This window comes from Ziziphus jujuba, chromosome 4, assembly GCF_031755915.1.
Source record: "Ziziphus jujuba cultivar Dongzao chromosome 4, ASM3175591v1".
NCBI classification, from domain to species: domain Eukaryota; kingdom Viridiplantae; phylum Streptophyta; class Magnoliopsida; order Rosales; family Rhamnaceae; genus Ziziphus; species Ziziphus jujuba.
The window spans coordinates 27,115,949-27,141,683 of NC_083382.1; the positions used below are offsets into that span (position 1 = coordinate 27,115,949).

The window sequence follows — 25,735 nt, forward strand, 5'->3', positions numbered from 1 at the left end:
TATGTTTTGATTTTCTAAACTAAAAACTTAGCATGATTTTAGGTGGTAAATTAAATCGTAATATGACGTTTGAGTTCTATCAGTTTGATAATGCTGTTGAAAGCAACAGAATAGTATTTTTCATTTATTATTTTTATATTTTGTAGATTTCAGTAACTTTGACTTTGTGCAAAGGCGGATTCTTGGGCCTCAGGCCATGGTTCCTCCTTTGGGCCTCTGTACATGGACTCATGGCCTGTCAATTTAGGCCTTGGGTCTGGAGTCGGGACATTGGCCCTGGAACACAGAGTTCAGAGGTGGCTAAGTCAAGGCGGTGCGTTTCAATGTTGTGGAGGGACTGAAATTGAAAAAAATGAATCAAAGTTCCAGAAAGCCCTAAAACCCTCTCTCTCTGTGACATAGTGTCTCTCATATTCATAGACAGCGAGAGAGTTCAGTTTCTGTGTTTTTGAGTTTGGCCAAAGCGCAGGAAGTTCAACTGCCTCTCAGTCACGCTCGCTGAAGCTTTTCTTTTTCTCTCAAAAGTCTCCGCGGTTTCTTAGAAGCAAAAAAATCAAAAAAGAGGAAACAAGATGTCTTTGCGGGTTCTGAACCCAAATGCCGAAGTGCTTAACAAATCGGCGGCGCTTCACATGAACATCAATGCCGCCAAGGGCTTGCAAGACGTGCTCAAATCTAATCTCGGCCCCAAAGGAACCATCAAGATGTAATGAAGAAACATATTTTCCCATCTCATTTTCAGATAAAAATAATGTAAAAAAAGTAAATTATTTTGTTTTGGATTTTTCTTTTTCCAGGCTTGTTGGTGGAGCTGGAGACATCAAGCTCACCAAAGATGGTAACACTCTGCTCAAAGAAATGGTAAAGTCTCTCTCTCTCTTATTTTTGGGGGCAAAATTACTAGATCTTTGGATTCTACTGCCTTTATGTACCATTGGGTTCTCGTTTGCTTTTTGTTCTGCATTGAATCGGGATAGGAAAGGAAATGAACTAAGTAGTTGAAACTCTGTTTAACTGATTTGTTATAAGAATTTAAGAGCAAACCCATGTATCAAAATAATGATAGTGTTTGTAATGCCATCGAATGGAATGGGAAATGTTATTTTTTCTTTACATGCACCATTACACATCTTAAAGAGTTGCATTAGGTTGATACTTTCCAATTATGTTGTTTTGTTTTTATGGTGGTTTTTGGTTAGAGTTTTTGTGAAATGGTTGCAGCAAATTCAAAACCCTACTGCAATTATGATTGCAAGGACAGCAGTTGCCCAAGATGACATAAGTGGAGATGGCACCACTTCTACCGTGATCTTTATTGGTGAGCTTATGAAACAATCGGAGAGATACATTGACGAAGGTTAGTGAGACACCTGAAGTTCATAACATGTCCATATCACCCCCATAAAATGTTGATGCGATGATTCATTCTTCCATTTGTTTTAAATTTTTGTGGCTCGCTGTGTTTGGGACTTATGTTTCATGTAGGAATGCATCCACGGGTACTGGTTGATGGTTTTGAGATTGCAAAAAGAGCCACTCTCCAATTTCTTGAGAAATTTAAGACTCCTATAGTGATTGGTAATGATCCTGACAAAGAGATTCTCAAAATGGTGGCGAGGACAACTTTAAGAACCAAGGTAGCTTGTAATATTGATTATATTTTTCATCAAAAGTGGTGAGATAGGATAGGGGATGGGTCATGAGTTATTTTTTTAAAATAATATTGCATTGTTTTTTCATTTCATATACGTTAACATACTTATGTTTGTTTTATTTTCTTTTACAGCTATATGAAGCATTGGCAGATCAGTTGACTGACATAGTTGTTAATGCGGTGAGTGTATGATTGTGTTTGACATTTCTTGAGGTTTTTGATGAGAGATACTTCCTTACGATATATGCTTTTAACAAGCACACAAATAAATTTTTAAGGGACCTATAAATAAGATGTATTAATAGACCTTTTTTCCACTTGGTTTTTGAAATCTGTTGTCTGTAATTGACAGGTTCTTTGTATTCGTAAGCCTGAGGAGGCTATTGATTTATTTATGGTGGAGATTATGCATATGCGACATAAATTTGATGTAGACACACGCTTGGTGAGTTCATTTCTTTGTATATGCGTTTCATACTTGTCCTTCTAACAATACATTATAAAAGTAAGTATTATTTTTCCCTCGGTTATCAAAATCTTTGTGATCTTTTTGTAGTGATGTTAAATTGATGCTGATTAATGTATGGTCTAGAGTTATGTTTTGTTATCTTGCAGATTTTTAGTTCACTTTTTTTTCTTTCCTAGGTTGAAGGTCTTGTCCTTGATCATGGTTCTAGGCATCCTGATATGAAACGACGAGCAGAGAACTGTCATATCTTGACATGTAATGTATCTTTGGAGTATGACAAAAGGTAGATGGATAGAAATATGGTAAATTGTTCACGTTTCAAAATTTTATGTTCCTATATGGGCTATTGTATAATGGTTTTGTGCGTGTTGGCATATAAATATATGGATGCTAGGAAATGGATATAATGAAGGTAGATGAAATGGAAGCATATATCTAAACTTTTTCATTGTTACAAGTTATTAAATTAGGAGTAGAGGTTTTGAAGTCATCGTAATGCCTCTTTGTGCTTCTAAATGGTGCTTATCTTATTTTTTTGTATGTTGATTCCAATTGGTATAGCTATCAAGGTTACAGTTTCTCGTGGTTTTTGTGTATATGGTTTGTGAATAACATTGTGTTAATTGGTTTTGCCACAGTGAAGTAAATGCAGGATTTTTCTACTCGAATGCAGAACAGAGAGAGGCAATGGTTGCAGTTGAAAGGCGTCAAGTTGATGAAAGGGTTCAAAAAATCATTGATTTAAAAAATAAGGTGGAGAATGTATTAATTGGTTTTAGGCTGCTCAGTATGCATGATTTGATATAGACCTTATATGTTATGAGTGTGCATTTTTTGTCATTCTCAGGTTTGTTCTGGCAATGACAATAGCTTTGTTGTCATTAATCAAAAAGGAATTGATCCCCCATCATTGGACCTTCTTGCAAGAGCAGGGGTAAGTACATACAATTGCTTTTTATATTTTGTAAACTGGTTTGCTGATAAGTCATATTCTATGTTATAGAAAAGTGTTCTGCAAAGGGATATGACGGTTTTGGTGGGTGTGCAGATTCATCGATGTAGTTTGTTGAAATGCAAATTTATTATCTAGTTATTCTAGATTATTGAAAGTGATAACTTCGTATCGTTTGGGACCTTTTCTGTGTTTCATTATTTTAATTTGCTTCTTATGCCTTGGCCACATCTTCTTGTTAATTGACTGAGTCAGTGGCTTTTCAGATAATTGCCTTGAGAAGAGCCAAGAGGAGAAATATGGAACGCTTGGTTTTGGCTTGTGGAGGAGAGGCTGTAAACTCTGTAGATGATCTCACCCCTGATTGTCTTGGTTGGGCTGGACTGGTCTATGAGCATGTGCTTGGGGAAGAGAAGTACACATTTGTGGAAAATGTGAGGAACCCTCATTCTTGTACGATCTTAATCAAAGGTACTGTCTTTGTAGTCTGATCATACCTATAAAAGATCTATGTTGTTGTTTTTCCTTGACCATATTAAGGGGTCTCTGAATTTCCACCATGATGTTTGTCATTTTGCTGTTAGTAAAATTCTTGGTGGTCTAATCATTATTGTCTTCATTAATTATGTAGGGCCTAATGACCATACAATTGCTCAGATTAAGGATGCTGTTCGTGATGGTCTGAGGGCAGTCAAAAATACTGTGGAAGATGAATCTGTTGTCTTAGTAAGTTTTGTCCAGTTAGAAAATCTTTTTGTATGTCTACTTGTAAATAAAAATAATAAGGTAATTTTCCATCTTTTATAGGGGGCTGGTGCTTTTGAAGTTGCAGCTAGACAGTATTTAGTAAATGAAGTGAAGAAAACTGTTCAAGGGGTAATCTAATAACTGCTGCTTTTTTTCTTTTTCCATTTTTTTTTCTTTTTTTTCCCCTGCTGCTTGGAAATTTTTTTGCTGTCGTCATTTATTTTGATATGTTTATTGTCACTGCAAACCTGGAACAGCGAACTCAGCTTGGTATTGAAGCTTTTGCGGATGCCCTCCTAGTGGTGCCTAAGACACTTGCTGAAAACTCTGGTCTTGACACGCAAGATGTGATCATTTCACTTACGGTATGTTGCTTTTGTTATACTTGTTAAGGTCATTACATACTTGGATCTTTCTTGAAGAAAATAGGTTGAGAATAAGCAAATTGAACTTGGCAAACACTGTTTGGATGTTTATTCAGGGAGAGCATGACAGGGGAAATGTTGTTGGATTGAGCCAGCACACTGGAGAGCCCATTGACCCTCAGATGGAGGGTATCTTTGATAACTACTCCGTAAAGCGCCAGATTATAAACTCAGGGTCCGTTAGAACTCAGTACTTGATTAATAACATTGTTCTTTTTTGTTTGCATTTTTAGCCATTGTGGAGGTGGGGCGTTTTTGTTTTGCTTTGTGTGTGTGTGTGGATGGGGAGGGAGACTTTCTTCATCTCCCTGTTTTAGTAACCGATTCAAACAGAAATGGAATAGATAGTAATGTTCAGGCGTTCAAGCTGGGATTAAGTGTACAAATGAAACGCACTAGTGCTTTTGAAAATATTCTCTGTTGTTCGATACAAATAAAAATCCATTGATATCCATGCGTTGAACTTTTTACTGACAATTTTTTATTTTTTGCAGGCCTGTAATTGCATCACAGTTGCTGTTGGTGGATGAAGTAATTCGTGCTGGGCGTAACATGAGAAAGCCAACCTAGTTTTTTTTGGCATGTTTTTTTGCTTTTATGGAGGTTCATTTTCTGATGATGTGCTATGTATTGGCTTGAACTACCTCAATGCAACAGAGAGCGGTTGTGATGCTGAGGAGTGTTGGAGGAAATTTGCATCTGTAGTGAAATTTTTTCTATGAATCAACTCCTGTCATATACATGTAGTAGGCTAAACTTTCTCATATAATCATCGTTTTGTTTAAGTTTCTCATTGGAATGGGTGATCTAACTTAGAGGTACGATATATTCTTGGTAATCTCCAAATATGGATTAACACTGATGAGATCTAAATGATTTGCCATTCATCCTTTCTTTGGAACTTAACATCCTTTTTCCCAACGGAAATATAAAATTTATTTTATTATAATTTGTTACATTTTTGGATCTTGTTTTTACAGAAAAATAAAACACTATGTTCTTTTTACCGTTGGAACTCCACATTTCATACATAGCAAATTTTTTATCCAATGGAGTACTAGCGTACAAATTGCTTTTCAGCTCAATAAGAGCCCCAAAGAAAGGAAAATAAAACTATGTCGATGAGATGATGCGTTACAAATAAACTTGTGGAATTAGAACAAAACAACTCAATATCGAAAGGAGCAAGAGCAAATATCAATCCCATAAAGAAGTCAGAGTAACCAAATTGCATTCAAATTTAACGATTTCACGTGGCATCTTCTCTCCAAAATGATAAGGAAAATGCAACATATAAATTCATCCAGTGATAAAATTGCATTGCATCTTCCAGTCCCACTAGATAGTGTCACTCACATACGCACTAAAAATCAAATTGTACATGAGAGGGCTTTCGTAAATGGGTATTATGAAAAAAGCTTAAACTGCTGCAGGTCCCTTCCCATCTTGTTGAAGCATGTAAACTTTCTTCATTTCTTCCAATACAGCATCATTAGTGCTGCCAACACAAGAAAAGTCTCTAAAGATAAAATATGCACTCATGGTTGAACTGGTTAACTACAGTACTTCATATCTAATACGCGTATAGAAATTTGTCATGTGTTTCACCTTTAGAAATCATATCTTCTTGTCTCCATTTAAATTTCTGCTATTTGTCAAGTTTGAATTTCCAAAATAAACATTTTTTATGACACATGTTCTTTACAAGGCTATATATAAAGTTAAACTAAAAGTCATATCGGTTAAAGATTTCTCCTAATCTCATTTCCAACTTCTATAGATTCAATTTCTTTAATACCAGGTCGGTGATATGGGAGAGAGTTAAAAGAGTGACCACAAGTTACCGATACTTAGCATTAGCAACTGTAAAACAAACTTAACCACAGTTACTTATGGACCATTATTTCCAGAATTTCACTCGCGGCTATACATTCTAAATTTTCCCAGCACTTCATTTAGATCATCAAATGAGATAAATACTTCCTTTTTACTTGATTATCTTTTTGTTGTAATATGACATGACAATAGCAGCCTTCGGGCTTTGCCTGCCCGTTCTAATGAAAAATTAATATTGCATCATACTCTCCTGTAAAAATCTTTGGAATACTAACCACAGTCCACCACCTGTATGACAAGCTTCGGATAAAATACGGCAATAACTAGCCACCTTGAAGAAGCAACACAAAAAGTGACAGTAGCAGTTCCTAACTCCACTCCATAATAGATAAAAAGACATAATGAACAGACACTAAACTAAATCTGTCCTCTCCACAGGATCTAAATACCATTATACTGCCTAATACAATTTCCTTTGTCCATAACCTATATGATACTGTGCTAATAGTTCAGTTTAATGTACCAGTACAAATTTTCAACTGGCAAATCGAGGCACACTTGATGTAGGAAAAGAAAAAAAAAAAAAAAAATGCAAACAACACTGTGATCTACACGGTAAACCCAGATCATAAAACCCCCTTTTTACCTCATTGTAACCAATCTTGGCGACTATTTTGAAATAAAAGCAACCTCTTAAAGCAACTTAACCATGAATTACAAAATTAAAATGAAAAAGGAAATAGTTTTCAAGAAATTGAGTAAAACCCATTTGCAGCTATCCTATCAACACTCAAAGCGCGCTATAAGCAGATCATTATCATCTTAAAAGATAATACTAAAAAATAATAATTGAAAGAAAGCAATAAAATTTTCAATTTATTAAAATAAGCTTACTATTGGTGAAGACAATGGTTTAATTCTTTTGCTTGTGTGCGACACTTCCAAACAACAGATAACGTTCTCCCCGTAGCACATTCCGCGTACTTGGAAGCGTAATGGTCACACTCCTTTAAAGCCTTCTGCTTCATTTTGCTCCTCAAAGCTGTTTGTGTATATATATATATATATAATATTATATACGCGCGCACACAGAATGAAATCATCAAATTTTTCCAACCAGTAAAAAGGTATATAAGAAAGGGACGAGAAATCAATTATTTTGGGCACGAAAAAAGAAATAAAGCTATAGCACTGGTTAAGCCCTAGATTAAATGGTGTTGCTTACCTTCTTCCACTTTCTTCTTCACGTGATTTTCACGTGCTTCCTGTACGTACCCCATTAAAGAGAGAGCCTCTCGCTGAAAAAGAAGGGAACTTTAACTTTGCTTGTTTGCCTGCTGAGAAAAAACCAGAGCTTTGATTCATTCACTGAATCACATGGGCATAAATGATATTGTATTTGAAGTAGTGCAGTTGGACTCTGGATGTGTATTAAAACCAACTGCTCAAGTGCTCCAATCGGGCTTTTGAAACTGGCACAACTCCAATTCGGTGATAGCAGTAACCTAGCCCAAAAGTTTTACAGCCCAACTGCCATGTTGATAACCAGCCCAAATATATGGACCCAAGTATGAAGATTTTAACTTATTTTTGTTGAAATAAATATTTTAATTTATTTAGATTAGTAAACTGTATTTATATTTGAAGACAAACGAACATTATTATCTTAAAACCCAACATTGGACCTTTCTAAGTACTTAGAAGATAAATAATTTTAAAAGCTTTATAAAGTATGAAAATTTTAATTTATTTTTTTAAATAAATATTTTAATTTATTCGGATTGGTAAATTGTATTTATATTTGAAAACTATAAACAATTATTCTCTTAAACCAACATTGGACATTGGAGCTTTCTAAGTACTTGGAAGAGTTGGGCCTAATAGGTTGCATATTTATTGTTTTAGTTATTTACAATAATATCCTTTTCCAATCAAAGTAATTTCTATTTCTCCTTCTTATCTTGATGTCTCGAATTTATAAATTTTCAAATTGCATACATATTTTTTTTTTTATCATTTACGATAATAATCCTTTATAATTAGAGTAATTCTCCCCTCCTCACCTTAAGAGTTAGACCTATAAGTGATTAAAAGAGTTGACTTAATAGCTTGCATATATATATATATATATATATTTGGTCATTTACAATAATACCTGTTGACAACTAAAGTAATTTTTTCTTCTTTTTTTTTTTTAAGTTTCAAATTCACAATTTCTTAAATAAATATGTGAATGCTTACAAATAAGCCCAAGTCACTTGATAACTTACATATTTATTGAATAATACATTATTTATTATTATTTTATGTACATTTTATATTGGGTCTGTGAACTGTGATATTGAAAGTATTTGAAAAAAATTAATAAAAATAAAACAACTCTTTTTTTTTTTTTTTTTTTTTTTTTGTGTGTGGTGGTGATAACTTATTTGTTCAGGGTTTTTTTTCTGCGTCAATGACCCTTTCTAATTCCAATATCAATTTAGCTGAATTATAATTAATAATACTTTCTACACTCACGAATCATGGTGCATGTTGGAGTTGAGTTGAGTGGATACACGTTATCAATCACTTCTCGTGTTTTTCCTTACACATTATAAGATTTTTTGAGGCAAATATATGATCAATCGTAACTGATATATATATATATATATATATATATATGATATTTACATATTTGTGTGACTAAAAATAAAAGATAGTTAGAAATTGAAAATTTATTCATCATCTAAAAGAATGTAGAACATTGAATAAATTATTCAACTCTTTGCGACATGACATCAAATCTAAGTTAAATATTCCACAACTAGTATCGAAGTATATAAATTAAAATATTACATGATAAAAAAAAAATTTGATAAATTTTAATACTAAAAAATAAATGACAAACTTTTAAAGTTTGAATAATGCACCAGCATGAGCTTTGATTTAGCGATGGGTATGGGTTGTGCTCCATGTTGAGCAATTAAATTATAATTAATTTATTATTAGAAATCATGCAAGTTGGATGCATTTAGCATCAATTTCACATCAATTTATATCCTTCTACAAGTGGTCTCTGGAGTTTGGGCTTCCAAAAGCACATAAGGTATCAGGTGCAACTTATTCAGTTTACAGGTGGAAAATTTTGATTTATGATATGCCAAGAATATTGCTTTTTTAGACACTTTAATCAAACTCTCACACAATTTTTTCTCTCTTTTGTTTTTGCTTTGAATATATTGTTTTCCCTTTGGAATTTAAAAACCTAACTATGATAGATTAGAGTTACAAAAGTGGCCTAACTATTAGGCCGTCCTTAAAGTGATAACCCCTCTTAATCTTATCTGAATAGTTAGATAGAAAAAGAATGGAATAAAACGGTGACATAGTCACATTCTGTCCAGAATAAAAGCTGTATTGCTTTCCCTTATTAGCACATCTAATTATAATGGGGTTGATAAAGTAGTTTTGACTAAAGTGCACATTAATAACTTAAGGATATACCGAGGTTATGCCGTCCATGAAAGGAAAATTATCTTCAAATTTTTATTTATATATATATATATTTTCATAAAAACTATTTTTCCCTTTAAAAATTGATTTTTTTTTCTTCATAAAAAGTTATATTAATAACTTATTAAAACCCGAAATGATTGTTTTTTTATGGATTAGTTTAAACAATCCAATGAATTACATGCTTAGCAATAACTAATAGACTAAAATTTATTTTTGTCTAGTTCTTCAAATACCAAAATGTTTATGAAAAAAATATTTACTAAATATCATGTCGATACACCAAAATGACTGATGACAGTGTGATGAGTAGGCAAGGGGCAGGCAAAAAAGGGGCACGCAAAGAGTGGCCCCATAAACCCCCGTCTAGCGGCCCAGCGGCAAAACAGCGAAGCGTGTGGGGTTGATTGTTTGACGGTCAACGCTTAGGAAAATTACAAAATCAACTCCATGGAATCTCCGTCACCCCACCACGTGTCTTATTCCCATTGGACCCCCAACTCTTCCCCGACCATTTTTAAGCACCACCACCATTGTTGCTGCTCTCTTTCTCTCTTTCTTTCATTTCCAGTTTCTTAGGCTTTCTACGCGGTTTCAGATTAGTCAGTCCCTCACTCAGATCTTCTTCCTGCACTCTTTTAGAGGTACGGAAACCTCCTCAACCTCTTACTCTTAACGCTCTTATCAAGCTTTCTAGGGTTTAGTATTTTAGGTATCAGACTTTTTTCTGAACATTTTGTTTAATTTTTTTTCTTCTGTTTATCTTATTATTATTATTTTTTTAATCTTTGGTTTGATTTTAGTTCTACTTTTAATTCGTTGTTTGTCTGAGATCCAGCGTGAAGATCCGTTTGAGTTTGCTTTTAATTATTTTTTGGACTAATTGATTTGACTATGATTTTTGGTGCTTGTGACTTGATCTGTTTGGATTAAGCTTTTACCTTGGCTGATTTCACTAGGGGATAGACGAGATTTATAGGCTCAGGTTAATACTAAAATTCGTTAGTTCCTTTGTGTTTATGTGCTTTTTTGGATCAATTTTTTGACTATCTGATCAGTTTGGCTGCTGAGGAACTCGAGGGAAAATAACGGAATCAGCATTTTGGTTTCTACTTTTGGGTTTTTGCTAAAATCGGAAAGTGTTTTCCTTGTTTTGCTCAATGTTTTGTGCTCTGTACTGAACTTGGCTGTCAGTAGAGCAGCTTTAACATTGGTTTTTTGTAATTATTGTCTTGGATTTGTTAACTCTAATCTCAGTCCCGTTGTGGGTGGCCAATAATTCTCTGTGTGCGCTAGATTTTTGCTTTTCCTTGTTTTCTTATTATGTAAAGGGCTAGATTATTCTTTTAATTAATGTAATTTGGGCTGTTGTATTTTCCAGATTCTAGTAGTACTTTGATATAGTAAAAATGTCGCCAGCTGAATCTTCGCGTGAGGAGAATGTGTACATGGCCAAATTGGCCGAACAGGCTGAGCGTTATGAGGAAATGGTAGAGTTCATGGAGAAAGTAGCTAAGACAGTGGATGTCGAGGAGCTAACCGTGGAAGAAAGGAACCTCCTTTCTGTGGCTTACAAGAATGTGATTGGGGCTAGGAGGGCTTCATGGCGGATCATCTCCTCCATTGAGCAAAAGGAGGAGAATAGAGGAAACGAAGATCATGTTTCCGTGATCAAGGAGTACAGGGGAAAGATTGAGGCCGAGCTTAGCAAGATCTGTGATGGGATCTTGAATCTTTTGGAGTCGCATCTTATTCCATCAGCCTCGTCTGCCGAGTCTAAAGTCTTTTATCTCAAGATGAAGGGAGACTACCACAGGTACCTTGCTGAGTTTAAGACTGGAGCTGAGAGAAAGGAAGCTGCTGAGAGCACTTTGTTGGCTTACAAGTCTGCTCAGGTTGGTATTCAGTGAGTTTTTTTTTGTGGATAGCATTCGGTGACATAGTTTGTAATGCTGTATTTTTTGAGTCTTATAATTACGGGCTTTTTTCTGACAATAACTGATATTTTCTTTCTGATATTTGTGCAGGACATTGCCCTAGCTGAACTGGCTCCCACACACCCAATAAGGCTTGGACTTGCGCTTAACTTCTCTGTGTTCTACTATGAAATCCTTAATTCACCTGATCGTGCTTGCAATCTCGCAAAGCAGGTAATTATGCATGACTATTAATTTGAATGTTTGTTCTTTGTTTCTCAATGTGTTCTGTTTTTTGAACTTCTCACTTGGTAAATGTGGATGAATTTATCTAGGATTCTTGATGATGCCAAATAGCTTAGTGTGAACTTTTTCCTATTTATCATGTATTTGTTATTCACTGTACGTTCAATATGATTAAGTTTTTGTGTCTTCTGTAGCATGTTTTGAATTGAATTAACCTTGGTGTAACTGTGGCTTGAATTTGCATGTTATTGGAATGTTTGTTTTCTGTTAGACAATGTTATGCTTTATAACTCTGACTTGGTAAAGGTGGACTATATTATCTAGGACATTTGAGGATGTCAAATAGCTCACTGTGAACTGTTTCCTATTTATTGATGTTTTGTTATTCAGAATATTATATGCAACTTAGCTTTTGGGTTATGCAGCTTTTTATATTAAAAAAAAAAAAAAATGTCGTCTGTGGATGTAACTGTTGCTTGAATTCGCATGTTACTGGGAGCATTGGCTTTGTTCCAATATCAGGGCATCTGTCTCTAAAGAAAGTGTCATCAAAATCTGTTTGATAATGTTGAGAGCGTTTTAAGATTTTTAAAAGACTTTTTACTTTTTGTTGGTTTGTCTGATTATGATCTTGTGGGATGGTGGCTAGGTTACCAATACTTGTTACCTAAGATCTGTTGATTACTTTCGTCCATTATCTCCAAGTCTCTCCTTTTCTCCTCCCTACTTTTTATTTTTTTTTTATTTTTTTATTTTTTTATCTATTGAGATCATAAAATTGAGGCAAGCCTTCATTTGTTGGGTTGATTTAGACTGCCCATGAAATTTTACTTTTGTTAGGAATGGAATATCTTATACTTTCAATATAATTATTTTATTATTATTATTTTTCTAATTTAATTGATTTTATAAGTTTCTTATGTGTTGATATGAATTGAGACCCTAGAAGACATTCTTGGCTGCCACTCTTTTGTGACTTGATTTTGGTTTGAGAGTCAACTTGAGCTATGGCAGTGTACCAGATTTAGTAGTCATAGGCTTGTGTTAAAGAGGTACTCCCATCTGTGGGAGTGTAATTGACATTTAGGTATATCATTAGTAAAGCTTTTGGTATATTTTGTTTTAAGAATGCTTTCAATCAGTGCCTCTTTGTGTTATGATATGATTGTTACCTTTATCTTTCAGGCTTTTGATGAGGCTATTTCTGAACTGGATACTTTGGGTGAGGAGTCCTACAAGGATAGTACATTGATTATGCAACTTCTTCGGGACAATCTGACGCTCTGGACTTCCGACATCATTGTAAATTTCTATCTCTCTTGCTCTCCAATTTGTTGAAGTTATTTATATTTCTAAAGGGATAGATAACCGATACCTTGTTACTAAATCCATGCTATTTTGTTGCACATCTTCATGTTATAAGTTTATAATTTTTTAGAAACAAGTACTATGAGCTTTGGTGGCTTGAAGAATGAACCTCATCCAGCCTAAAGCATCATCTCTAGGCCTTGCCAAAGTCTGTTTCAATAGTCTAACCATATTTTGACATGATCTTTACATCAAACTGGTCAATTCACTTCTTCCCACAAGAAAAAAATGTAATATCAAGTTTGGGATGGGATTCTAAAATGTCATAGCTCTCTTTGAGCCAAGATGCATACAACAGGAATTGTTTAATGCTTATGCTAGGCTGTTTGCTTCTTGTCTTACTCATTATTTAGTATTTATTGTTCATATATTTGTGGTTCTTTTTACAAATAAATTTTTTTTTTTCCCCTGAAATTTAGGATGATGCTGGTGATGAGATCAAGGAAGCATCAAAACGTGAGTCAGCCGAGGGCCAGTAGTGATGAGTTGTGGTGGATAGGATTTGTACTGTGTACTTTGATCTTAAAATAGATGCCATGTGGTTGGTTGTAGCTAAATTTATGGACTTCTTGATCTTGAGTGTTTAGTACACTTGGGGTTGAAACGTTGAAACAGATTATAAATTTGCCTTTTATGATTGAAGGTTTTTTTTTTTTTTTTTTTTTTTTTTTGGGTGAATTTGGTTCAGTTTTTGGCTATTGTGCAATATAAATTTTAGTATTGAATATCGAAATTAGTGATTAATCATTTTTTTTTTTTTTTGGCTTATGGTGCATGATATCTATTATCATTAATTTTTTAAATATTTCTTTTGACATGGACCATGCCTTTGTTTTTAATTTTAATTTTTTTTTTTTTATGTATTAGGCATGGACCGTTCTTTGGTACGTATGTAGGAATGTGTCAATTGTATGCGTCACTTTTATTTTAGTATCTTTTGTTTTTGTTTTTCCTGTCACTGAGCAAGCTTTTCCTTCTATTGTCCTCTCGTTGGGAGGTGTGCAGCAACAATATATACAACCAGTAGAGCGTTTTCTTTTTTTATTTTTCAACGATATTGAATTGGGTCTATGATAATGGTTTGAGGTACCAAATAAGTCGAGTAAGATGATAAAATAAATTAAAATATTAATATATGACATATGATATATATATATATATATATATATTTTAGCAGATTTATTACATTTATTTTGTATGATCTAAAATATTAAAAAGAGGTTAATATAATTTTTAAGAAATATAAGATTTGCATGTAATTAAAACAAAATTAAAAGGATTTAAGCAAATGTGAAAGAAAATTGCTGCAATGACTGTAATAGTCAAATTAGGATTAAAAAAAAAATAATGAAATAGTGCAACGACATCGTCTTCAGCTCATGGACGCACTAGGAGGCCTCAGAGCCTCACTGTCTTCCACTAGATTGGCGACTCATTTCAGAATCGGGTTCGCCTTGCTTAATCACCTTTTCTGGCCAAACTTCCACTTTCATTCTCTTTCTTTCATTGCTTTGATCAACCAACTCTCTCCTACTACTCTTTCCCATGGCTTCCAGTACCTCCATTATCGTTTGGTCTCTCTGCACTCTTTCTCTCTCTTGTCCTTTTTTTTCGTGCTGTTATTATTGCTGAGCTTAGACTGTGAACTGTGTACGAAAAACCTCAAAGAAAAAAGGAATGATTTTTATTTGGTTTTTTTTTGGGTTATTGAATGGTGTAAACAGGGGTTCTGGAGAAGATGGGCAACTAGGAATCGGAACAAACGAAGAGAAAGAATGGGTATGCGTTGTTAAAGCTCTTGAATCTCAGAACCTCCGCTCTGTTGTTGCCGGTAGCCGAAACTCACTCGCTATTTGTGATGACGGCAAGGTTCAATTTCTGCCTACTCTCTTTCTTCGTTTTACTTATTCAATTTACTTCTCTGTCTTTTTTCTTTTCCATTAGAAAAATGTTTGAATCTTTTTTTTAATTTTTTTTTAAACTATTTGTTATTCTTGTTGTTGCTTTTGATTGTATGATTAAATTGTCGTAAGTATTTATTTGTTTTTCTTTGAATTGTGTATTAGTTGTTTACATGGGGGTGGAACCAAAGGGGAACACTTGGGCACCCTCCAGAAACTAAGACTGAGAACGTACCGAGCCAGGTTAACGCTCTTGCCAATGCTAAAATTGTTCAGGTAGATCCTTAATTTCCTAGTTTCATTTTACAACCTATCTGGATTCCTTTATAAAAGGCATTTCAACTTCTATTATTGTTTTACATTTTTAGGCTGCTATTGGTGGATGGCATTGTTTGGCTGTTGATGATCAAGGCCGTGCTTATGCTTGGGGTATGTAATTTGTTTCTCTTTGCTCTTTCTTCTTTTGTGCTGTGATAGTGTAGGATTATAAACTAGAACAATTGGTTTTTTTCTTCTTTGTCTCTCAATAGAACAGCTAAAAAAGAAAGGGGTTTACTTTTTAAGCTGCTTTATTGTAAATTGGCTCCATTAATCATATTAAGCTGTTCCTTCAGGACCTGAAAGAGGATTTTTGTGGTGGTCTTGATGTGTCTTGTAACTAGACCAAAACAGTTCTTTGATCAATCTAAGAGTGTAAATTGTTTGGTGTAGGTGGAAATGAGTATGGACAGTGTGGTGAAGAACCGGAGCGGAAGGACGACACTGGTAAGCCTTTGAGACGGGATATCGTGATTCCTCAGCGCTGTGCGCCAAAGCTTGTTGTCCGCCAGGTATTTACCTTCTATGCCATTATCCATGTTTTTAGCAATGAGACTCGTTATGATAGGGTATCCTTTGGTTGCTCTGTTTACTTTTTACCAGTGATAACAAGTGTTGACATCTCTTGCCTAGGATTGGTCTTTAAGGCCATATATTTTTCCCTAGATTGCATTTATGGTTAAATCTATTTTTCTGTCTTACAGGTAGCTGCTGGAGGTACTCATTCTGTAGTTCTTACTCGTGAAGGGCATGTGTGGACATGGGGTCAACCATGGCCTCCTGGAGACATGTATGGTGCCTTTAAAATTTATGCTGTGAAGTTATTATAGTGCATTTTTTTTACATAGCTGTTTTAGCAATGTTATGGAATACATACATCAACTTACTTGTAATGATCAGTTTGTTTTATATTTATATTTATTTTAAATTATTGAACCTTTTGTTTTTTGTATTTTAATATTAATATTATTGTTTATTTATTTTTTTGTTACAGAAAACAAATTTCAATTCCTGTGAGAGTACAAGGTCTGGAAGAAGTTAGGCTTATTGCAGTTGGAGCTTTTCATAATTTGGCTCTCCAAGAAGATGGTACTTTATGGGCATGGGGAAATAATGAATACGGACAACTGGGAACAGGGGATACCCAACCGAGATCACAACCTATTCCTGTCCAGGGGCTTTCTGGTCTCACTTTGGTTTGTATTACAATTTCGATAACATCCTTGTTTTATCTATTGATAATTCCCCTTGCTTTCATGATTGGGAACTTTGCTACCCCAAGTCCCATTGCTAATTTGTCAGAACAATGGAAGAAAGAAGGCTTAAAAGATTGTCATTATTTTCATACATTGCATACATGCTTTTGGTTTGATGTAGAAGTCTGGAATTAGCTGGTTATCTTATGGGAGTTCACTTTAGTTAGGTGTCTGCTCATGAGCCGATGCATTATTTATATCATGACTGATGTAATGAAAGTGTTACATGTGCAAAACAATACTGAAGACATTACTTAGTTCCTTTACCAAATCCTTTTTTTTTTTTTGGGGGAGGGGGGGGGGGGGGGGGGGGGGTGGGAATTAATTGCTTGTATGAAAATAAATTTGCAACTTAACTATATTAAAAGGAATTTGTGATGTCTATTGAGTATTTAATGCCTAGAAATTGTTCTCACCATCTGTGTCATATAAAGTCCTAAAGTGCTCTTATAAACTATTTAGTGGTAAGGCCCCATATTTCACTTGACCCTATTCTTCTTTGGCTAGTTTCTACTTCCTCATCATTTGTTTCTGTGTAGCAAAGATGAATAGCATGTAGTCCTTGCTTCTTGTGTAGTTTCATGGTCAAATTTTACTAGGTGCTTATTTATGCGGTTGTTATTTAAGTAGCATTCACTTTTGGCCTTCTGCACCCCTCAGGTTGATATTGCTGCTGGAGGATGGCATTCCACTGCACTTACAGATGAAGGAGAGGTGATTACTTTTTCTCTTTCCCCAGTTTACTAGAATATTGAGGTTCTATATTTGGGTATAACTTTATCTTATGGTATTATTATGACAAGGGACGTACTATCATCATGCGGCCCAAATTTGGTCTTTTTTATTGCCAAAACATAAAGGAAAAGGAAAAAGAGTTTGTTTTAAGATGTTCAGGAAGTTATTACACTGATAGCATTTACATTTAGCAATCTCAAGTGAATTTACTGTTGTAGCTTGATTGTGTGGTAATTGAATTGAAGAGCATTTTCTAAGAACTTAACAAAGTGTATCTAGAGAGTGTTTCATAGGCTCTCACTCATTTTTTGGATACAATACGCAAGAAATGGTCAAAGAACTATATTTTTGGTATAATGTATGATGCAAAATTATTTCAGTTAAAATTCTTAGTAAAGCATTTGTGCTGGTTAAATGGTAAAGGTTAGCTGGTCAACCTTTTAAAGTGTTTGTGGAATGAGCCTTTGTTTGGTTAATGTGCGTACTGCAAATCCTAAAAATCATAGAAGGCATAAAAGGACAGACTTCGCGTGCTAGTTATGTAAACTAGGTTGGTAGACAATGAAGGTTCTCTTGCATCCAGGCACCCATCGAATTATTCTAAGCTTGCTCGTATTATATAAGTTATTAAGTTATTTCGTCCTTTCCTCTCCCTTTTCTTCCTCTTTCTCTTTTCGGCTAGTTGCCCATCAGAGTGAACCTTAAGTTCAGAAAACGAAAGTAAACCTTACTTCAGTGCCTCCGCCTTCGAATTGCAGGTGTACGGTTGGGGACGAGGGGAACATGGGAGACTTGGGTTTGGAGATAATGACAAGAGCAGTAAAATGGTGCCACAGAGAGTTCAACTTCTAGCTGGGGAGGATATTGTTCAGGTACCACTCATTGTTAATAATTGGTTATGGTTAAATTACACTAAATAGGGTTTTCATGATTTGAATGTTTCAGCTTCCATTAGTATCACTTATTCCCAACTGTTTGTTTATAACGTAGGTATCTTGCGGAGGCACTCACTCAGTCGCATTAACTCGTGATGGGCGCATGTTTTCAGTAAGTCCTGTTAAAGTGGTTTCCTTGGACAGTAATAATCTTGGAGTTGGAATTTCCCTATCCAGTATAAAGTACAAAAATTAAAAGAAAAAATACCAATGAAATAACATTACAGTCTTAAGCGAGTAAAACAGTTTAACATCCTACATCTGTTTGGCCAGTCTTGATAATGATGATGCCTAGTTTGATACATGATGATTTATCTTTGGCAATGGCAGTTTGGGCGAGGTGACCATGGTCGGCTTGGATATGGAAGAAAGGTGACAACCGGTCAACCAATGGAAGTTCCTATAAACATCCCTCCTCCGAGAAATGCAAGTGGAAGTGAAGCCGAGGGACATTGGATAGCCAAATATGTTGCTTGTGGTGGACGCCATACTCTGGCGATAGTGGAATGGAAGGTTGATGAATCAAAAGAGTGATCAACTTAATTGGTGGTAGAAAAACGTGTATCAACAAGGCGTAATAAACGTTGGATCTTTTATAACTATACAATCCAACGTCAACATATTACATAATCAATACGGGAAGGATTTTTTAACAGTAAATTATTAGATTCCCACTACTTTTCCTGATCGTGCAAGCGAAAAAAAGTATATTGAACATCGCAAAATTTCCCTTTACTGTCAAGCTGTTATATACAAAACAAAGCGTGAGGCAAAAAGAAAAATACATCTAGTATAGGAGGTCAGATCTCAGCGGGAGTGTCAGGCTTCTGGTGCTGATGATCGATGGCAACGCCGGCGGTGCCATGGTCCTCTTCGTTGAAGTTGCGATAACCCGGACCGTATCTGCTGTGATACACCCCACCGTGCAGCAGCACAACATAAAGAAACTGACTTAGCAATGAAATAACTATAAAGGTTTCCAGAGTTCGCTGCAAAAGCAACAGTGTATAGCAGTGTCAGTATGGCTCTAAAGAACAGCTACAACATGAAAATGTTTCAACACCATTGCTTGGAAACTCTCTTACCAAGCGTTTTCCTCTGTGCCCACCCAATATGATTTCCTTGCATACAAATCTGCATCATCAACATATATACGTTGAAGTTACCATGACAGTATATAAATTGCTATTCAAAATCAAGTGCAAAGAGGAAATTATACCCAAAAGCAATAGCTGTAATAGCCCAGGAGATTGCAGATAAAGATTGAGCACTGGCCAAACTGTCACTTCGCCATGCCCGCAGATGTATGAAACCCGAAAGCAGAGAACAAAAACCCAGCACCCCAGCTAACAATGCAAACACCAACATAAAGCTAGTTGATGGATTCCCACCCAAATCTGTAATTTATATATCAAAGAGATAGAAACAGAAAGAGAACAAAGAATATTAAATCCATTATTAGCTATGAATATGAGATAGAGAGAGAGAGAGCGTACGTGGGTGGTTCTGTTCTCCATTGATATATTTGTCGATGGACCATCCAGCGAGTCCGACCACAATCAGACACACCACAAAGTTTACTACTAAAAGAGGACCTATTAAGTCTCTAACACCCCTCCCCACCACCGCCATGACCACAAACCTCAAAGCACCACACCCTGCGATTTACACCTAAAGAGGCAGAGGTTTGCGGGTGTTTTTTTCCTTTTTAAGGATACAAAGAAACAATACCCAAAAATTTAAGATTAATGGTTTGCTACGTGGGGTTTCTTGTTGGAAACTCAAAAGATGTAGTTGCTTTGACGTGGAAAGTAATTTCCTTGAAAAAGTTTACAAGTCACGCAGCTACAACCTCCTCGAAGGCTCGCTTATTCTCCATTTGCCTTTATTCTCAAGCAGTAATTTATTATATGAGCGATGCGTTTTCCACCGTAATTTACTAATTTTGTTAGATTATTATTATTATTATTATTGGACCATTTTTTTTTTTTTTCAATGACTGATTGATTATCGCATATATTCGCGTCATGAAATTTCCACCACTAACACAAACTGTATTGCTCTTGACACTGTAGAGCTTACGTTTTGACACGTGGAGCTCATGCATGAATCCATGTAAACATGTTCCAATTCCGACTTGGTTGTGGGGTAGATCAGAGTTATCTAGCGTTGATCCAAACCCACAAACAGAGAATCATTTATTGATGCTTTCAAGCTTTGATATTATGTCTGTTTATTGTTATGTTCCGCAGAAAAGAAGTGAAATTTTTGTGTTTTAGCCGGAAAATTCTAAACTCTCTGTTAAAGAAGTCCAGAAGGGTTCCAAAGTTTCTAAAAGCTTCTAGCTTAGAAAAGTCTGGAAAGTTTCTGAAAATTCAAAAAAAATCTAAAAGGTTTTAGATATTCAAGAAAACTCTAAAAAATTTTAGAATATTTAAAAATATTATAAACTAATATAATTAGTAAGCTATCTAATATAGTCTTTATAAATATCTAGTAGAATGTTTTATAATCTCATCTAGGATTATGAAATGTATACATTATTTGGAAGCTTGTATTTTCAAACTACGCATCAAATTTTATTTTTGAACTACGTGTCAAACCGTCTATATAAAGGGGAGAACTCTCATTTGTAATCGTAATCGAACCCATGTAATCAAGCATCCTAGCAATACAAACATTTTCCACATTCTCTCAAACGTTCTAAAACTCTCCTACTTTTTATACTTCATTATTTGCTTTTATTACTTTTAGCTTCCACATTATCTTAGCTTGTGGGAAAAACTAACTTAGAAAGGGAGGCTAACTTAGAAAGGGAGGTGTTAAGTGCCGTACAGAAATGTTGAGAAAGTTAGGCCGTGACATTATTCTGTGAAACAGAGAATGGAGTGTTTGTAGGACTTCGTTGCATATCTCATACTGATTGTTATTCTTCTAAATTTGACCATGTTCCATTAAATTATAACTTTTACATATATCCATTAGACAACATAATACTTTCTTTTTTAAATTCCTCAAGATTATTGACCTATGAATGAATTAGATAAAAGCATATAGCCAATAGTAGCCTGTAATCAGTTTGTTACACTCGTCTAATCTCTGAAACCTCGCCATTAGTATTCAAAATTTCCAGAGGTTCCAACCAACATAGAATGTGTTTGGAATTTTGTGCATGAAAAGATCATCAAAAGACCTTATTACATATATATATATATATACACATATTTCTACATATATATATATACACACACAAAATATAAACTCACACTTTTAAATACAGGCCTATACAAAAGTTGATGTATGCCAGATCGTTCAAAGGAGGTTCCACAAAGAAAACTAAAGAGCTTAAAACAAGAATGAAGATGCTAAAGAAGAAAAGGGATTTGCAAGGGTCTACAGATCTTTTGACAAGTGAAATTCCTTCTTCTTGACCTGTTCTTGAAGATGCATCGCCCAGTTGGATTGTCGGGCATGTGAAATAGGCATATGCCATGCCTGTAAAAGCTGCACCAAAATGTGTCCTGCAATATTTACCAAATAATTATTTACCTTCTGGTTTTGAAAGATGGTTCTATTATGATTATAGTATTCCTATTAAAATCAAATGAAAACAATCAATTTTCTTTATCTATATGCGTACACTACTTACCAGTTGTCAACTAGACCAAAGTTGCTTAACATGCAGCCAAGAGCTGTAGTGATTACTGCCTTTTGGAGCATACTATCTGAAACATCTTTTGCTATTACATCTTTGTTTTGGATTTGATAAACAAGCCAAGCTCCAATTATGGCATATATTGGTCCCTGTGTATAATGGGCTTTGTATGTCAGAAAAGGTAGAAAGAAAACGAAAAACCAATCTCAAACTTAAAAAAGTAACAGCTATAACAACAATAAGTTCTAGCAATCCATGGGGGGAAAAAGAAACAAATTTTAAGCTGCAATCTTTCTTTTGCAGTTAAGGGTAATATGCAGATGACCTTGTGAAATTTGTGCCTCATAAAATGATAATCAGGTGGAATAAGCTTTGAATCTAATCTATCAAGTTGTTACAAAAATGCCAAATTTATAAGATTTCAAGTGCAAAGCATGACAATAGAGCGTAAAAATAGAAAGAAGGTAGTTTTATTTGGGCTTCGGCCGCCATTTTTCCCAAAAAAAGAAAGAAAAAACAACAGAAAGAAGATGATTCTGATAGATGAAACAATGCCTATAATACCAGTAACACCGAACTGCACAATTCTGATTTGTTGCTTTGTCAAAAATTTTGATCAGTCAGACTCACAGTCATACAAATTTTCACAAGCTAATTAGTATTTGGTTTTCAGGCATAAATAAAAGCAGCAGTACAATACGAAAACAATCACAAAATAAAAAGAAGTGTTGCAGCATACCGTCCCACCAACGGTTGGCTCTGGTGTATGGAGAAAGCTAATCAAGTTGCCAGAGATTCCACCAAGGACATATATCAAGACACATGTAAACGAACCATAGATTTTGCTAACTTTAGGCCCAAATGTAAGAAGTGCCCAACAACCAACACCTATGTGAAAAATTCCAGAGTGCTGCATATGCCAAATGTATATGAGAAGTAGAATATACAAAAGTTGTAAGAAAATAATTACACTCATTTAAAAAGTGGAAATTTTATTAAATTTTAAGGACCCCAGTACAATAATTTTAATCAAACGGATTTCAAATGCGTTTGTAAAATTTTTCTTGTCCATTTTGACCTCACTCCCTCACTGTATTCGCATTAAAAATCAATGGTCTTAACCCTTAAACAATAAAAGCAAATTTATAACAACTGACGACCAAATAAAATTTAGACTACAGAATCGAAACACGAACCCAGTTATCAAATCTTGTACCAGAAACATGGGTGTTACAAGCCTCCACCATTCTCCAACTGTGATTAAATGATTAATCTTTGCTCCATATAATAATGGAAGAGAAAAGAGCTCTAACTCAGAGGTCCTAACTGGACTAGCTATTTCAAAAAGAAAAACTGCTATGTTTATAGAACCCAATACACATCTGCATCCAAACATCGAGTAAAGAAGCATTAGAAGAAATAATAATAAGCTAATGGCTGCAAATTTTAAATATTATCATATATATAACAGCAAGAAGAATTCGTTTAGGAAAAAGCAGGGCTTTACATTAAGTAGAGATCAGAAGTCTCATCATACTGTTGTTGCCCCTGAAAGCTGCTAGAACTTTGATACACATTCCTAGTCCTACTTCTTTGGCTCATGTAACTATTCATTTTCTGCTCATCACCTCTTTCAGAATCTTCACTTTCAGATAATGGTTTTGCCGCTGGACTGGCTTTCATGGTATGCTCAGCAAGAGAAGATGATACATGTTTTTTAGAGTTTGCATCTGAAACTGTCAGAAAACATATAAGTTCAAGTCTCTTTTAGTTATCAAGTCAGAAAGCTACAAAACCTACTGGCATAAAAGCATCTTACCTTTATTGAGTTTGTCAAGATATGCTTCGAGTGTTTCCAACTCCTTCTTTAATCTAGATTGACTACTTCTACTAAGTAGCTCTTCTGTCTTATTTGAAGAATTTGAAGAAACTGAATTTGTGCCATCTTGGAGTTTTCCAAAATAAGAACCTAATGATCTAAGCTGCTTCTCGCTGGTACTAGAATCCAAGGCATACCACATCCTGTTGTGTGAATCATCTCCTGATATTTTTGATCTCAGATGGTGTTGTGCCTTACATCTCGTCTGCAAGGCAGTTACTTCGTTCATGTTTTTAAACAGCGAAGAACCTCCATAATGAAGTGGTCCTCTAGGTGCATTGCCTCTTGTCTTTGTTTTTATCAAGACATCAATATTAGGACATAATGAATGCCATTTCCTGCAAATGTCACTAGATACCGAGGAAAAACACCTAGGACCATCAACAATGGCGATATAGTCACATGTAAAGCCTCTGTCACTCTCTCTCATTACATTTTGAATTGGTTGTGTTTGGCCTCTACAGGGAATTTTGTAGCATATCGGAACCACGGCCATGTAGTTCTGAAAGAAAAATGAGCATAGTGGTATGAGCAACTAGAGCCATCCAAAATGAAACAATTCCACACAAGTATATGTAATGCAAATAATAATTAAAAAAATAAAAATAAAACTAATAACATAGTTCTGAAACAGAATCAAAAGGAGTTTCAGGTTCTTATAATCTTAGTTTGTAAACCACTACTCGAGGGTTTTGGATGTTGGTAAATTTAGTATGTTTATGTGCATAGAATTCAACAACAGAGTCTGTCACCTTCTACTTCTATGCTAGCATTAAAGAAAGGCATATGTGACGAAATCTGATGAAAGCAAGTCAGACCACAAAAAGTTATAACCATTGTTATATGAAATCAATCTCAGCTTGTCATTCCCAGTTAAAAACCAGTTGCAATGATAATAAATAAATAACCACTAGTAAAAACCAGTATCTATCCAGAATTAAAGGCTCGAATTGGGTTTTATCGGTGGACTATCAAGGTCCTAAATTTGCAACCGGACAAAACATGCAGTGCAGGTAGAGGCCAACCATACACACATGAAAGCAAAACTTCAAACACAGGATCTTCACTCTTTTTGCTAACAATAATAATTTGCAAAGAAGAAGGACAAAAGACAACTATTCTTCCAACTCAACGTTAAGAAAAAATATATCTTCCATTCAGGCTGAATTTAAAACGACATACATGGAAAAGTTAAAGTTGAGTTTCATCATATTCTTAAATCCATGACAGCAAAATATATATATACATATATGTTTTTCCTCTCAGCAACTAAACATGGTAAAGGAAAAAAAAGAAAGATATAGGGGGGAAAAAAAAAATGGAATGCAAAAATAAACAGACAAATTGAATAGGATAGAAGTAGAAGATAAAACTCACAGATATCTGAAATGGGGTGTCAGTCAGAGCTTTCAAAAGGGAAGAGTGGGGGCACATTCAATTCAAAGGCTGTTAGTACAAGAAGTTCCATTAATGGAAGTCTAGTTTGGCCAAATGCACATACACACAAACGTATTACATACAACAGCTTGTGACACAACAAGAGATGGTAGGACAAACTTGGACGATTGATGGAAAAGAACAACTGAAATCCAAAATGAATCCTGCCTTATCTCTGTTGACCCATTAAGATATTGCCACCTGTGGCTCTCTCTATCTCCACCTCTAGTTTGGTTTACCACTTTGTCCCACATTGGATTTTCTTTATTCTATTCCTTGGACCCGCTTGGTCCTGGCCCTTGTGGCTGTGTCCAACAATTGATGCGAGCCTAACACTGACACTAACACACAGGCGATTGCTACGGACGCTAGGATTTCTCATTTCACAAAAAAGGAAAAAGGTTCCTTGTAATTGACAGGCTATTAAATACAAAATATACATACATATTTCTTTCTCTTTTTTTTTTCAAAAAAAACAAAATGATATTCATGGCCATTGACGACGAAAGCA

The 25,735-nt window shown here is 34.9% G+C and overlaps 6 protein-coding genes across 10 annotated transcripts; 3 read left to right on the forward strand and 3 right to left on the reverse strand.

Annotated features, from left to right (window-relative positions):
* Positions 1-339: 339 nt before the first annotated feature.
* Positions 340-5,040, forward strand: LOC107416537 (T-complex protein 1 subunit zeta 1). Its single transcript, XM_048471843.2, has 15 exons — positions 340-706; positions 798-861; positions 1,222-1,357; positions 1,486-1,637; positions 1,787-1,834; positions 2,007-2,099; positions 2,300-2,406; positions 2,762-2,876; positions 2,971-3,057; positions 3,342-3,546; positions 3,707-3,801; positions 3,883-3,951; positions 4,080-4,187; positions 4,304-4,422; positions 4,742-5,040. Exons 1-15 carry the CDS (start codon positions 573-575, stop codon positions 4,815-4,817), a joined length of 1,608 nt encoding a protein of 535 aa, XP_048327800.1. The 5' UTR covers positions 340-572; the 3' UTR covers positions 4,818-5,040.
* A 413-nt stretch (positions 5,041-5,453) lies between these two features.
* LOC107416569 (uncharacterized) lies at positions 5,454-7,474 on the reverse strand. Its single transcript, XM_016025076.4, has 3 exons — positions 7,309-7,474; positions 6,978-7,125; positions 5,454-5,745 (listed from the first exon to the last, which is right to left on the reverse strand). The coding sequence occupies exons 1-3, from the start codon at positions 7,361-7,363 to the stop codon at positions 5,667-5,669; spliced, it is 282 nt and encodes a 93-aa protein (XP_015880562.1). The 5' UTR covers positions 7,364-7,474; the 3' UTR covers positions 5,454-5,666.
* A 2,588-nt stretch (positions 7,475-10,062) lies between these two features.
* LOC107416568 (14-3-3-like protein A) lies at positions 10,063-13,750 on the forward strand. Its single transcript, XM_016025075.4, has 5 exons — positions 10,063-10,222; positions 10,960-11,473; positions 11,606-11,728; positions 12,926-13,042; positions 13,528-13,750. The coding sequence occupies exons 2-5, from the start codon at positions 10,988-10,990 to the stop codon at positions 13,585-13,587; spliced, it is 786 nt and encodes a 261-aa protein (XP_015880561.1). The 5' UTR covers positions 10,063-10,222; positions 10,960-10,987; the 3' UTR covers positions 13,588-13,750.
* A 759-nt stretch (positions 13,751-14,509) lies between these two features.
* On the forward strand, positions 14,510-18,913 carry LOC107416577 (ultraviolet-B receptor UVR8). The gene is made up of 11 exons (XM_016025084.4): positions 14,510-14,682; positions 14,833-14,977; positions 15,175-15,285; positions 15,378-15,438; positions 15,721-15,839; positions 16,032-16,117; positions 16,322-16,523; positions 17,244-17,297; positions 18,077-18,190; positions 18,309-18,365; positions 18,584-18,913. The coding sequence occupies exons 1-11, from the start codon at positions 14,654-14,656 to the stop codon at positions 18,785-18,787; spliced, it is 1,182 nt and encodes a 393-aa protein (XP_015880570.3). The 5' UTR covers positions 14,510-14,653; the 3' UTR covers positions 18,788-18,913.
* Positions 18,914-18,943: 30 nt separating this feature from the next.
* Positions 18,944-20,149, reverse strand: LOC107416578 (membrane protein PM19L). Of its 2 annotated transcripts, none has more exons than XM_025073076.3 (4): positions 19,750-20,149; positions 19,473-19,599; positions 19,339-19,387; positions 18,944-19,242 (listed from the first exon to the last, which is right to left on the reverse strand). In XM_025073076.3, exons 1-4 carry the CDS (start codon positions 19,883-19,885, stop codon positions 19,054-19,056), a joined length of 501 nt encoding a protein of 166 aa, XP_024928844.1. In that variant the 5' UTR covers positions 19,886-20,149; the 3' UTR covers positions 18,944-19,053. The 2 variants fall into 2 exon arrangements, with proteins under 2 accessions (XP_024928844.1, XP_015880571.1); XM_016025085.4 differs by having other exon boundaries at positions 19,473-19,650; positions 19,750-20,127.
* A 1,283-nt stretch (positions 20,150-21,432) lies between these two features.
* LOC107416530 (RHOMBOID-like protein 9, chloroplastic) lies at positions 21,433-25,323 on the reverse strand. 4 transcript variants are annotated; one of them, XM_016025030.4, is made up of 7 exons: positions 25,165-25,323; positions 23,728-24,289; positions 23,416-23,638; positions 23,125-23,290; positions 22,648-22,818; positions 21,903-22,057; positions 21,433-21,774 (listed from the first exon to the last, which is right to left on the reverse strand). In XM_016025030.4, exons 1-7 carry the CDS (start codon positions 25,219-25,221, stop codon positions 21,516-21,518), a joined length of 1,593 nt encoding a protein of 530 aa, XP_015880516.3. In that variant the 5' UTR covers positions 25,222-25,323; the 3' UTR covers positions 21,433-21,515. The 4 variants fall into 4 exon arrangements, with proteins under 4 accessions (XP_015880516.3, XP_015880519.3, XP_015880517.3 ...); XM_016025033.4 differs by having other exon boundaries at positions 23,416-23,644; XM_016025031.4 differs by lacking the exon at positions 25,165-25,323 and adding an exon at positions 24,970-25,132 and having other exon boundaries at positions 23,416-23,644.
* Positions 25,324-25,735: the final 412 nt, after the last annotated feature.

Bases quoted from the DNA above. Each gene is read 5' to 3' on its own strand.
- LOC107416568 (XM_016025075.4), top strand. From the start codon at position 10,988: ATGTCGCCAGCTGAATCTTCGCGTGAGGAGAATGTGTACATGGCCAAA. The intron at 11,729-12,925 runs GTAATTATGCAT...TTTATCTTTCAG, and splicing joins CTTGCAATCTCGCAAAGCAG to GCTTTTGATGAGGCTATTTC. The intron at 13,043-13,527 runs GTAAATTTCTAT...CCTGAAATTTAG, and splicing joins TCTGGACTTCCGACATCATT to GATGATGCTGGTGATGAGAT.
- LOC107416578 (XM_016025085.4), bottom strand. From the start codon at position 19,885: ATGGCGGTGGTGGGGAGGGGTGTTAGAGACTTAATAGGTCCTCTTTTA. The intron at 19,651-19,749 runs GTACGCTCTCTC...TATAAATTACAG, and splicing joins TGGAGAACAGAACCACCCAC to ATTTGGGTGGGAATCCATCA. The intron at 19,243-19,338 runs GTAAGAGAGTTT...TTGCTTTTGCAG, and splicing joins GGCACAGAGGAAAACGCTTG to CGAACTCTGGAAACCTTTAT.
- LOC107416577 (XM_016025084.4), top strand. From the start codon at position 14,654: ATGGCTTCCAGTACCTCCATTATCGTTTG. The intron at 14,978-15,174 runs GTTCAATTTCTG...ATTGTGTATTAG, and splicing joins CTATTTGTGATGACGGCAAG to TTGTTTACATGGGGGTGGAA. The intron at 18,191-18,308 runs GTACCACTCATT...TTTATAACGTAG, and splicing joins CTGGGGAGGATATTGTTCAG to GTATCTTGCGGAGGCACTCA.
- LOC107416530 (XM_016025033.4), bottom strand. From the start codon at position 25,221: ATGTGCCCCCACTCTTCCCTTTTGAAAGCTCTGACTGACACCCCATTT. The intron at 22,819-23,124 runs GTACAAGATTTG...TGGCATATGCAG, and splicing joins TTGTAACACCCATGTTTCTG to CACTCTGGAATTTTTCACAT. The intron at 21,775-21,902 runs GTAAGTAGTGTA...TAAATATTGCAG, and splicing joins TTTGGTCTAGTTGACAACTG to GACACATTTTGGTGCAGCTT.
- LOC107416537 (XM_048471843.2), top strand. From the start codon at position 573: ATGTCTTTGCGGGTTCTGAACCCAAATGCCGAAGTGCTTAACAAATCG. The intron at 2,100-2,299 runs GTGAGTTCATTT...TTTCTTTCCTAG, and splicing joins TTGATGTAGACACACGCTTG to GTTGAAGGTCTTGTCCTTGA. The intron at 3,058-3,341 runs GTAAGTACATAC...GTGGCTTTTCAG, and splicing joins ACCTTCTTGCAAGAGCAGGG to ATAATTGCCTTGAGAAGAGC.
- LOC107416569 (XM_016025076.4), bottom strand. From the start codon at position 7,363: ATGGGGTACGTACAGGAAGCACGTGAAAATCACGTGAAGAAGAAAGTG. The intron at 7,126-7,308 runs GTAAGCAACACC...ATACACAAACAG, and splicing joins GAAGAAGAAAGTGGAAGAAG to CTTTGAGGAGCAAAATGAAG. The intron at 5,746-6,977 runs GTAAGCTTATTT...TTGTGTTGGCAG, and splicing joins AACCATTGTCTTCACCAATA to CACTAATGATGCTGTATTGG.